General features: G+C 44.0%; 1 protein-coding gene across 1 annotated transcript in view; it reads right to left on the bottom strand.

Annotated features, from left to right (window-relative positions):
- Positions 1 to 6,610, bottom strand: part of LOC108791707 (transmembrane channel-like protein 2) — a 52,325-nt gene extending 45,715 nt beyond the window's left edge. The window contains exons 1-2 of the mRNA XM_018562265.1: positions 6,573 to 6,610; positions 3,893 to 4,051 (exon numbers count right to left, since the gene is read on the bottom strand). Coding sequence (XP_018417767.1) covers positions 3,893 to 4,051; positions 6,573 to 6,610 — 197 coding nt within the window. The remainder of the gene's footprint in view (positions 1 to 3,892; positions 4,052 to 6,572) is intronic.
- Positions 6,611 to 13,574: the final 6,964 nt, after the last annotated feature.

Here is a 13,574-nt window from a genome sequence, read left to right on the forward strand (position 1 = left end):
TATACTGAGCTTAGGGTTGTGTCGTCCCGTTACCCTAAGGAGAACTATGGGGAAAAACACTGACCCCATAGTTCTCTTTTATAGTGTGAGTATTTAAGTCTTCTTCCAGTGAAACTTGGATCTTTAAAAACCTGTCAGTTCCTTGTGCGGTACTATCGAGTACGATCATTCATGAGCATTCAGAAGGGCAGTACAGTTATTTATTCTGATAAGCCTCTCTTTATAATATCCTTTACGACTTCTGGGTTTGTGTCCTAATCGTCTGTGTCATAGGTGAATACATTTGTTGTATGGATTCCTAGGGGTCTATTCACGAAGCTGCCGAAGGATCTGGCCGTAGCTTCGGCCGATCCTTCGGCTAGCTTCGGCCCCAGGACCCCTTCGGTTCAGTAGAAAGTCTGCCTTTACTTGCTTGTCTGCGGTGAAGTCTGCACAGATGTTCATCCAATTTTCCTTTTGCAAGGATTTGCTTATTGTTTTGGATTGTACACACCTCGGAATTGAACTGTGAGACCGTTATTAGCAATTAGTCTTTTTACTTTGCTTTCTGCTTTTCTGTTTTGCTTTGTGCTCTCATGCACCTTAAAATACATTTCTACCTTTGTAAGTGATTTGCATTTATTGCTGTAATGAAGAGGTGCAGTGATGATGTTCTGTATACGTGTGCACATTTTCATGACTCACATTTTAGGCTTTCCTCATTATTTTTAATAAACTTTTTATTAAGCCTGAAGCCCAGACACCAGGGTCGGATGGTAATTAGGCTGTAAACAGCTCTCCCCCTCCCGTGTATTCATTGTAACACGATCAGCAAACACCAGCTTTGCCTTTACACAAAATCCACTGTCCGGAAGTGGGGAATACTAATGAATAGGAGAGCTCAAAAAAGAGCTTGCAAAACACAGAGGTATTTCCATGACAATATGAAGAGGAAAGCTAACAAAAATTGTAAGTTTCTGTTTTCATCACTGGCGGAACTACCAGGGTCGCAGCGGTCGCAATTGCGACCGGGCCCTGGCGTTCCGCCACTTGGGGGGGCAACAAGGAAGTAGAGGCCCCCCCGCAATCGTGCTGCTCCTTCCCTGTTGCACAGCCACCCGCAGCATGTACGGGCGGCTGTGCAAAAGGGCTGGAGAGGCTGTCACTGATCCTGGAGAATGAGCTGGTCCTGCCTCTTAGGGGCGAAGCTAAGAGGAACGTCTCCTCTTAGCTCCGCCCCCTGGCCGCCGAGATGATGAAGAGGGCCATGGGTCTGCAGGAGAGGTAAGGTAAGTTTGGAGTGGGAGGGTGTGCTGGGAAGAGAGAGAGTGTGTGTTGCTGGGACTTGTAGTCCAGCACAGCTGGTGGTAATCTGCATTGCTGTATAACCATTATACAGCAATGCAGAATAGCTCCAACTATGTAGGACTACAAGTCCCAGCAATGCATTATATTTTTAAGTAGGGATACACCAGTGTTAATACTGGGCATTTTCACAATTACTCATACTCGTGAAAATGCCCCGATACTAAAACGCAGATACCAGTGTTCTGTCGAGAACGCCGATCTCAGCATCTGTGCTTACACACAGACCAATATTATCGAGGAAACCGGGATTTATTCACAAAGTATTTTGTTTAAATCGTTAATTGTGACCGATAATAATATTCCGTCCATCATTTCCCGCCATCCATCATTTACTGCCATGGACGGCATATCATTAACGGTCACAATTAACAATTACAAACGAATACTTTGTAAATAAATGCCTCGTTAATCCCGTCTGTACATAAACACAGATACTGGGTCAGCGTTCTCGACAGAACACCGGCACTAAAATTTTAAACAAGCAGCTGCCTGCGGTCCCACACTTGCTGGGGACCTCGGCAGCCTTCCTGTTAACCATGCAGTGCCGTGGGGGTGGGGGGGCCTTCATGGTTTCTTGCACCGGGGCCCTGAAGGTTCTAGTTACGCCTCTGGTTTTCATATACAGTACATCAGCTGCATATACAGTTTTTCTAAAACAATACAGACTAATGATTTCAGGACAGAGGTGGAGCGCCAGAGCCAGGTCCCAGCTGCAACCTCTGCAACCCTGGTAGCTCTCATGAAAATGCCAAGCATCTGCACTGGTATCGGTGCATCCTTACTACTCACATTCAGTATTAAAAAGCCGGCATATATTCAATCCTCCTCCTACACCCGCATGCGTGATGGAGGATGAATATAGAAGTACTTTGTACTTTCAATGTACCTAGGGGGCGGGTACAGCTGGCTCTGCCTCTAGATAGGCAGAGCCAGCTGTCACTCATGCAGCTGGGCGGATCCAGATATAATTGTCATGATCCGTTTCAGCTGCGGTATCTCAGTATACTCAGTATAATGAGCTTCGGGTAATGGGAGGACGCGATTTTTTTGTCCTCCCGTTACCCTTCGGAGAACTATGGGGAAAAGCCCTAAGCCCATAGTTCTCCTTTAAAGCTGAAGTTTAATGTGCTTATATTTTGTCATGCCTGGTTCCTGCTTTCTGTCATCATCAATATGTTATTATAGTTTATAAATTCAACCTTTTCTGTTTTCATTACATACAGGCCCGGATTTCCCACAAGGCCACCGAGGCCCGGCCTCGGGGCGGCAGAGCGCCGACGGGCGGCAACTGATGTCATCCCCCTCCTACACAGAATGTAAAACAACGCACCATTCACATGTAGATCTGAAGCACACTGTACTTGGGTATCTGACATGTGATCACTGTACATTCTTGTAACCACAATGCACTACACACTGATCTCATACTCATAGTTTGAACATGGCCAAGGACAGGCACCCATGTGACAGAGGCTGAGTCTGGAGATCGGCTGCTCTGACACTACAGGTCACATGACTTTTCGGACCCAAACGTGCCATAGCATTTCCAAGGGCTGCAACCTATTTAGTGTGCAAATCCAGAACTTGTCTGAAAACCAAAGCCAAAAACACAATTCTATACACACACAATGTGTACAGCAATCAAATTTTCAAAGACTCCAGAAAAACGCATTGCCCCCCTCCTTTCCCCCACCATATCAGCATTGAACCTCCCGACATAGACATTGCTTCTCATACACACACATTGACCCCCCTCCCCCATATACAGACACTGCTCTCTATACATTGCCCCCCCCCCCGCAATACACATATACAAAAACATTGCCCCACCCATACACAGACATTAACCCCCCAGCCTGGTGCTTACTGGGTTCGACACTCATATTCTCTCCTCTGCTGCAGCTACTGACACTGATGGGGGAATCCAGATCTTCTGCAGCCTGGTGTGTGTCAGTTCCCTGAGCTGATCCGCCATCTGCCTCTTGTCCGGTGTCCTCCCTCTGGCATACCTGACTCCTGACTGTGCATGGACGGCTAATTCCAGGATCACTTGAGGTGTCACCTGGATCCGCCTGTGGATTGCTGCATGCAGAGCTGGTTTGTGCCTGCAGGGCCAGTGCAGCTGCCTATGCCCTAGGTTTCGTTGTTGCACTAGGGGTGATTAGGGTGTGCCCAGGCACACCCCGTGCACACACCTATGGTTTCAACACTTAAAAAACTCTCTAGCATTTACAGATAATAATTAAAAAACATCCAGGCAGCAGTTCTGTAGAGTTAATGCAACTTTTTCATGATAGTGGTCAAATATGATTTGACATACTTGCACAAGCTGACAGAAAGTCAACAATGTTCAAAAAAAGCACTGTGTTCTTGTGTTGTGTCAATCATGTTTTGTGGGCGTAATGTGAACGATAGTGCGACCATTCATCTGTGCGGATAGAAAATACCCCCTGTCTATTTTGGTGGCATGAATATCTGAGTAAAGCATTGCATTATAGGAAGTTATGATTCTTCATACAGTATTGTTCTGTTATTAGTACCTTACTTTATTACATGAAGTTTCTTTGACATACGCCAAGCTTTGCTTCTCATGTTTGAAATAATTTTTTTCTTCTCTTCAACTTCCTTCATTAGCCTTTCTCTTTCTCCCTCTGACAAACTTTCCTCATCAGAACTTGAGGATGACGATGAAGAGGATGATGAACTGGAAAAAAAAAAAAATAATATAAAAAATGTCCCATGGTAGTTTTAATGTAACAAAGAAATAAAGAAACTTGATGCTAGCTATCTTGATGCTGTTCAGCGCTGCGGTACTTTGACTGACATTTATTCAGTCATGCAACGCTGTATTCAAATGAATTTTATACCATTTTTTGGGGACAGGTAGAGCTTTCTTTAAGTGGTATTTAATCACCACTGGGGTTTTTATTTTTTACTATACTATAACGAAAATCTTGGAGAAAAAAAAACAGTTTTCCCTACATTATGTTATGAAACATTTATTATTACCCAAATTTTTGGTAAAATATAAAAGATGGGGTCACGTCGGGTAAATAGACACCAAACATGTCAAGCTTTAAAATTGAGCACGTCCGCGAAATTGCAAAAGATTACCATACCCAAAATTGGCCACAGGCGATGCATTAAAAGCTTTTAAACACTCAACAGTTCAGTGTTAACAGTGATTACTGTGGTCATAAAATTATTGCTCACACTCCGACATTCGCAGTGATATGTAACATGTACGGCGCAATGGGCACATTCGTCATTTTTGCACATAAAAGCACCTGTCACATGTTTGCATGTGTATGTGGAGACGGGGGACTTTAAACTTTTTTCATGTTTTCTTTATATGTGACTTAATCTTTTTTATGTTACTTTAATTTTTTCAAACTTTTTTTTTTAAACTTAACTTTATTGCTATCACATAGGGGACTAAGAAGTCCACTATGTGATAGCAAAGATAATCTGACAGGTCCCCTTTTTGGTGACATTAGGGTATATGCTGCAGGGTATATACTGTATGCTGGCAGTGAACAAATTAACAAGAGATGAGCAAAATGAGCAAATGGATAACCTAATATTTGTCCTGCTGATATTTTACTATAACATAGTATATCACACTATAGTACAGTATAGCACCATAGAACACTGTACCTCTCCCTGTGATCTCCCTGTGCAAATATGTAAGCTTTCTCTAACCAGCTCCAACACACACTGACAAGATGACTGCTAGGAGTCCACAAGGGACAAAGATTCTGCAGTTTATTATACAGTAGGTTTGGCTACACATTTTCAGCCTCAAATTCAGAGTTTTGCCAAATCATGAAACCGTGATATCCACCTTGTTTCCAAAATGTCTCTGAACCCAAACCCCATCCTAATGATAATGTGCTGCACCGTTACTGTCCATCACAACTCACTAAACTAGCATGCTTTACACCAGAAGGGTGTGATATGCAGTACTGGTGATACTTGCCATCATAATTTTTGCCTAGTTTAGTGGTTTTTCTTCCTACAATAGACATGAGGCTACAATATACAGTAAGTATTAAAGAACTCTAGGTAATGCAAAAATTAACCCTTTCAGTCAGGCTACTCCCACACTGTAAGGATTAATTGCTTGTTTTGGTCTGGGGGGGTTAAAATAAAGAAAATATACTCACCTGATTTTCGGTACCACTTGGCTGCTAGACCAGTCCACAAAGCCTTTTAAAGGGTAAATCCAGTTTCCCAGCAAATATGGCAAACTAAAATTAAACTACTGTCTAACAGTAAGTGTTAAAAACAGGGGTTTTAGTTGCACAACGTTTGCAAAATATGTGGAAGGCCCCTCTGTGTAGTTGTCAGAGCACAATGAAAACCAGACAAGCAAAAGGTGCTAGTTAAAATATTTATTAAGAACAGTATCCACAGGAGTAAGCAGAGTCTTAAACCGGAACAAGCCAGAGTCAGGAGCCGGAGTGGGTTGTCGTCCAAGCCAGGTCAGGAACACAGAGATCAGCGTAGTCAGGAACAAGCCGGAAGCAGGAGCCAGGAAATCAGTGTTGTCAGGAACGAGCCAGGAGCCAGGAAATCAGCATTGTCAGGAACAAGCCAAGAGCAGGAGCCAGAGAAGAACATCAGCCAGGATCGGGTCATACACGAAATCAGGATACTCAGATCAGCAGGAAAGTACTAGCAGGAAGACCACGCAAGGGCAAGGTCAGACTGGACTGAGTGGTATATATAATGTAGTAGTGAGCAATGTTCCAGAGTCTGCTTGAGCAAGGAAGGAACAGGTGAGTGAAATGGCAGCCAAGCCAGCATGCTGCACACCAGTAAAGTCAGGGTGGAACCCTGACAGTACCCTCCCCTCAACGACCCTCTCCTCGTGGAGAGGGACCTGGTTTAGAGTGAAAACGAGCATTGAAGGAGCGCAACAGAGCGGAAGCGTGAACATCTTCAGATGCCACCCAAGAGCGTTCCTCTGGACCATAGCCTTTCCAATGAACCAAATACTGCAAACGACCCCTAGACACACGGGAATCAATTATACAATAGTCCACAATAAAATCCATGGATAAGTGTGTCCAAGAGCGCCCACCATACGGGATGGGCTGCAACAATCCCACAGGAAGGTGGCGGGGGTTTTTGGAATGAGCACAAACCTGACACGAAGCTACAAAGTCGGCACTGTCGGTACGGATCCCCGGCCACCAAAACTGTCTAGTCACAGACCAAACCATCTGATTCCTGCCTTGGTGGCCTGAAGCTTTGGCATTGTGGTATACGGAAAGGAGCTTAGTTCAGAGGTCTACTGGTACAAAGCATTTTCCCACCGGTCTCTCCGGAGGAGCATCAAACTGAGCAGCCAGAATTTGTCCCCACAAGGGTGACATCAAACTGGAGCGTACTGAGGCAAGAATGCGATTGGGAGGTACAACAGGAACATGTTCAGTATCCTCCTTGGACAGTACCGCAAACTGGCGAGACAGGGCGTCAGCCTTAATGTTCCTAGACCCATGCAAATAAGAAACAATGTAGTTGAAGCGAGACAAGAACAAGGCCCATCTGGCCTGCCGAGAGGATAGTCGTTTGGCCTCCGAGAGATAAGTGAGATTCTTGTGGTCAGTGAGTATTAACACCAGGACAGTGGTTCCCTCAAGGAGATGCTGCCATTCCTTGAGAACCAAGATGATTGCCAACAAATCCCTGTCGCCAATCTCATACTTGCACTCAGCCTGAAGACAGTTTCTTAGAAAAGAACTCACACGCATGAAGTCAGCCCTCGGGTGAAGAACGTTGAGACAGTAGGGCGCCCACTCCCGTCTCAGATGCATCCACCTCCAATATGAATGGTAAGGCTGGGTTGGGGTGGGCTAACACAGGTGCAGTGGAAAAAACCAATTTCAATCTTTCAAAGGCTTGTTCAGCAGCTGGAGACCAGGAAAGAGGGTTTGCACCCTTATTAGTCAAGTCAGTGATGGGTTTGACCAGGGTGGAGAAATTTTTAATGAATTTGCGATAATAATTAGCGAAGTCCAAGAATCGTTGAATGGAGCGTAAACCAACTGGGTGAGGCCATTGGAGCACAGCTGCTAATTTCTGTGGGTCCATGGAAAACCCCTTGTCTGAGATAACATAACAGAGGAACGTGACTTGAACTTGATGAAACTCACACTTTGAGTTTACAAAATAGCCCATTCTCCCGCAGACGTTGGAATACTCGGGCCAATCAAGCCTGGGATTATGGGTCTGGAGCCACGGATAACCCAGAACCACCGGAAAGTGTGAGGAGGAGATCACCTGGAACTGGATCGTCTCATAATGTAAAGCCCCCACCGCCATGGCAAGAGGAGTGGTCTCCAGGGTGATGAGTGCAGGCTGCAAGGGTCTGCCATCAATGGCCTCAATAGTCAATGGAGTGGTACGAGGCCGTGTGGGTATCAGACTCTGTGAGACAAAAGAAGCGTCAATAAACATACCCGCAGCACCGGAGTCAATCAGAGCCGAAGTAACTACCGAGGAGTCCGGCCATGAGAGTACCACAGTGACCATAGGCTTCTCCTTGAGGAGCCTTGGGGACGAGGAAACCCCACCTAAGATCCGTCCCCTATGGAGTCTTAGGTGCGAGCGTTTCCCGGTCGTGTGGGACATGACCTCAAAAGATGACCTGCGAGGCCGCAGTAGAGACATAGCCCCTCACGTCTCCTATAGGCCCTTTCAGCCTCGGACAAACGTGTAACTCCCAGTTGCATGGGTTCAATACCCCCAGCAGACAATTCACCGGGCAGTGAGGACAGAGAGGGAGGTGCAGAAGGGGAGGAAAACGAGGGAGCCAATATGTTAAGAGGCCTACGCAGGTGCTCTTTAAACAAAGGTCTCTCACGGAGTCTGGTGTCAATGAGAATCAGGAATGACACCAGCTCCTCCAGATCGCTGGGCAATTCCTTAGCAGCCACTTCATCCTTGATATTATCGGAGAGCCCATGGAAGAAGGCTGCCACCAGTGCCTCATTATTCCAGCCTACCTCTGCTGCTAGGGTACGGAACTCTATGGCATACTCGGCTACAGTTCGCATACCTTGCCGGATGCACATAAGCAATTTAGCGGCAGAGAGGGATCAAGCTGGTACATCAAATACCCGTCTGAAGGAGGCCACAAATTTAGGGTAGTTGAAAATAATGGACTTATCGTTCTCCCAAAGCGGATTAGCCCAGGCTAATGCTTTATCCGTCAGTAAGGATATCAAGAACCCGACCTTCGCACTGTCACCAGGAAATGCCTGCGGAACCAACTCAAAATAGATTCCCACCTGGTTTAGGAATCCGCGGCAATGATTGGGGTCACCCCCGTAGCGCTGGGGTAAGGGAGATCGACCCGACATGCCCCTTCCAGGGGTAGGCTCAGGAGCAACGGAAGGACCAGTAGGGGTAGTGGCAGGGCCCGGAGGCGAGGCATTAGCCAGGTCCAAATGAACCGTGCGAGTGAACCGCTCCATTCTCTGATCCTGCAAATCCAGCCTGGAAAAAATTGTCTGCAACAGAGAGGGACTAGGGTTTACACTAGCTCCGTCCGCATTCATGGCCCTTGCGTAATGTCAGAGCACAATGAAAACCAGACAAGCAAAAGGTGCTAGTTAAAATATTTATTAAGAACAGTATCCACAGGAGTAAGCAGAGTCTTAAACCGGCACAAGCCAGAGTCAGGAGCCGGAGTGGGTAGTCATCCAAGCCAGGTCAGGAACACAGAGATCAGCGTTGTCAGGAACAAGCCAGAAGCAGGAGCCAGGAAATCAGCATTGTCAGGAACAAGCCAGGAGCAGAAGCCAGGAAATCAGCGTTGTCAGGAACAAGCCAGGAGCCAGAGAAGAACGTCAGCCAGGATCGGGTCATACACGGAATCAGGATACTTAGAGCAGCAGGAAAGTACTAGCAGGAAGACCATGCAAGGGCAAGGTCAGACTGGACTGAGTGGTATATATATATATATGGTGAGTGGGGTGACATCATCACTCAGAGACAGGAAACTCCCATCTGACTATCTCAGATGATGCTCTCCTATCTGACCATAAGAGGGAGCCCGGGAGTAGTGACCAACGTTCCAGAGTCTGCTTGAGCAAGGAAGGAACAGGTGAGTGAAATGGCAGCCAAGCCAGCATGCTGCAAACCAGTAAAGTCAGGGTGGAACCCTGACAGTAGTGTGGTCCTAACCCTAATCTTTGAGAGCCTCCTTACTGGAGCTTATAAAACAGTAGATAAATTAAATGCAGGGGACGCACTGGAGGCCCAGTGTTTAAAAATGTAAGCTGAAGCCTCCAGTGCGCCCTCACAAAAACGGCAACAACAAATCAATTCGTAACTAGTCTTAAGAGCAAGGTGCAAATGGAAGGGCTTGCAACAATGTTAAACACAGAAATTTCCCAGCACACTTACCAGCTAGTTTGCAACAAAACAAATTACACTAACCTGCATACTGTCTATACCTTTGGGGGAACTGCTGTTTTTCCCCTGCTGCAGACTTATTGGTCACGCTGACCCATGAGAAGCAGAGGTATAAAAATGACAAAATGAAGAGAATTACAGATCTTTTGGTGGGTTAAACATTTGCCATGTACAGTATATATTTCAACTTTGTATTTAGCCGCTTGTCTGGAGTACATCCTTTAAGGGAAAGTATAGTGGTTTTATGTTTACAGAAATCAGTAATTCAGTCTGCAGTCTACTATGTAAATGCAGTCTACAACTGTAAATGTACACAATGAGCATTAACAAATTAATGTCCATACCTGCTCTTTTTTCTCTTCTTTTTCTGGTCCTCCTTTTCATTTTTTTTGTGAGATCCCTTCACATTTCCTGCAGCTTTTTTATTGCTTACTTTCTCATTTTTTGTTGTGGTCTTTATATTGTTCTTGTTAATGTCCTTTACTACTTTTGACTTCCTTTTGTTGATTTGTTCTTCCTCAGACTCAGTCTCTGTTTCAGTCCCCTGTTCTTCTACCTTCCTCCTCCGTGTAGATTTTCTTATAATTCGTTTTCTTTTTGGCAATTCAAATTCTTCATCATCTTCACTGTCACTGGGGTATTCTTGAATGTTAGATTTATCCTTCAAATATCTTAATTGCCTTTTGTCTAATGAATTTGTTGTCTCAGTATCTAAATAGAAGAATGAAGGTGTTAGACATTAAGTGACTAGCTCACTGAGATATGATCTGGAAAAGCAAATATTACATTCCCTCTGGAGAGTCCATTTGCATACAATCTTGCCTTGACATCAGCAAACAAGTCAGCATCATAGGAGAATATTCAGCATGTCTGTTATGTGAAAATCAATGTACAACATAAATGCAAACTGTAAGCATTTTTTTAACAAAAGATTTCGGATTTGCCTAACCAGGAATCACTTTAGTATTGTAATAGATTAAACTGTAAGAGATAATACTCAATATATTGTAAAGTTATAACATGATTTATGTTCTATATTTAAATGTTTTGTTCATAACATCTAAAGTATTCCAGTAATTGAAATATTTTAAGTTTGTTTCATAGGCTTATATGTGGACAATACAGATAAACTGAGATAACATGTAGCAACAATTTATTGGAGTGTGAGAGCATCTAAACAGTAAAAATGTCTGAGGCTGTGTTATGTGCAACGGCTGGGATACTGATACATTTGTGATTGCAGTAAGTACCATAGAAACAGTTTTTAAAACAGATCAAACATATTTAGGAAGAAATCCAGCTCAAGATTAAATGTGAATTATTTAGGACACTGCTATGGACACTCGTCAATGCTAAGCCTGATGGAGAAAAGCGTTGTGGCCCTGAAAGCGCTCGTTTTGTGATTTATCTCCAATAAATTAATGTTTTGTGATCCTAAAAGGATTTTCATGTGCTGGTAATATCTATATACGTTTGCTGATACTGGCGGCGCCATCTGCAGTTACTACGAGTACCGTAATGGGGGATTACATGGGATATTGTAATAGGATCTCCCGTGCCCGTCGATTCGGGCCGCGGGCCAGCCTCTCAAACCAGCGGCGTGACGTCGCTAGGAGACCGAGGCGTCGCACGTCATGCTCGGCTCCTCCCCCCTCAGGAACTCCTCCTTAAAATGACGCGAGTTGCAGTAGCTCGGCGTTCTAGTGTTGCGAACATCAAGCCAGTGCAACTCGCCTATATCCTGAGACACAGGAACCAACCATCTCTGAAGTCAGCCTCACAAATCGGGACTCACAGCCGCCGCTGCTGCTTCCATCAGACTCTCGCATAGGGATCCTTCCCTGCAATCCACTGACTACCTTCTCATCAGCTGGCCACTGTGACCCCGCTCCAGGAGTCCCTGGAATCTCCTCTACAGCTTCCTGGAACAGCAAAGCTGGTACCAGCTACTGGACAATTAACCCTCCCCTAACTGCAAGTAACCCTTCCTCCATTGTGGCTATCATATAACAAGGGTCAGGGGTGTGTCAACTCTGCATTCTGTTTAAACTCATAGGCTTACTGCTGGCTGTTACCTTATATATGTAATAGATTGCAATACCCTTAATAAGGATTCCCACTCTCCCATCCTGTACTGTGATTGGCATATGATGTACTAGAGGGTTCCACCATCACTCCAACACATAAAGAGTGCAACGTGAACCCTTGAACTGAGCCAATTCACACACACAGGTGTCACGCTTACTCTGCAGCTGTGGTCCAACCTAACCTCCTGGGCTTAGGCGTTACAGATATTCGGTAAGGAGTGCAACAAGCAAGTTGAATATTATTTAGGACACTGCCACCAAATACATAAGGTGGTCATCTTTCTACCATATTGTCTACAATATTAATAAATTGTTACAGATCAGCTTCAGAGCTGATCTGTTACTTGTGGTTTGTTCTTACCTTCTTGCTGCTGCTGTTCTGCTGGTATTTGTGGTTTTACAAGCATGTGCTCTGTTCTCACAGAGCTAGCATCTATGGGCATTACCAGTCTCACCTGATGATTAACCACTTAAAGACCAGGTGTTTACACCCCCATCCTGGTCAGGCCATTTTTCAGTATTCAGTGCTGCAGATCTTTGACATTTATTCAGTCAGGAAACACTGTACTGAAATGAATGCTATACCATTTTTGGGGACACATAGAGCTTTCTTTGGAGGTATTTATTCATAACTGTTTTTTCTATTTTTTACTATATTAAGGAAAAATTACTGAACATTTTGGGAAAAAAGTTTTTTGTTTACCTTATGTTATAATACATGTGATATTACCCAATTTTTGGGTAAAATATAAAAGATGAGGTCACGTCGTTTGAATAGACACCAAACATGTTAAGCCTTAAAATTGTGCACACCCGCAAAATCGCAAAAAACTGCCATACCCAAAATTGGTCACGCTTTAAAAGCTTTTACCACTCATCGGTTTAGTGTTATCAGTGATTAATGGCCCTAGAATTATTGTTCGCACTCTGATGATGAGCGCAATTGTCGCTTTCGCATGTATGCGCACCTGACTGTTTGTGCACATGCATGTGGGGCTGGGGACTTTAAAAAAAAATTAATTGTTTTTTTAATTCTCTTTTATGTGTGACTTTAATTTTTTTGCAACTTTAATTTTTTTTTAACTTAACGTTATTGTGTACCGATCCTCCTCTGATCCCCTATCAGAGAGCCACCATGCTGGTCCCGCTGGTATGTGTTCGCTCACCTTCCTGTCTACTGAGCCAACCTGTGAAAGTTTAATTGTCACAGTTCGGCTAGAACTATGAGGTGAGTGAAAATCTCTCACCTCATAGTTCTCCTTTAATGATTGAAGTTAAACTGTATTGACTTTAATCAATGATAATGTGTAGGAAAAATCGTGTTTTTATTCCCCTACAAACGATTGAGTATTACAACTGAATATTCACTTTACTAAATAAAAATTATTTCCTACGTCAGTAAAAAGTGATATGTGTTGGGCGCTTTAGATTTAAATCCAGTAAAAGTATCTACCAACTGTACATCTGCTCACATTTATCAAAAATGATTTACTTAACTGCTTTGCTCCGTGTAATCTGTGTTAACTAGACGTACAATGTTCCGGTTATATGACTTACCCTCACTTTCTTCCTCTGAGCTTTCCACAATTCCATCTACATCCATCCCAACTGCAAAGATATCAGATTCGTTCAGTGTAAATTAGAATTTGTGTATTTATTTGTGGTCCTCCTTAATTTTAACAGTTACATTAATGGATACATTAATAGAAATAT

This window comes from Nanorana parkeri, unplaced genomic scaffold (assembly GCF_000935625.1).
Source record: "Nanorana parkeri isolate BGI_ZX_2015 unplaced genomic scaffold, ASM93562v1 scaffold569, whole genome shotgun sequence".
Classification (NCBI taxonomy): domain Eukaryota; kingdom Metazoa; phylum Chordata; class Amphibia; order Anura; family Dicroglossidae; genus Nanorana; species Nanorana parkeri.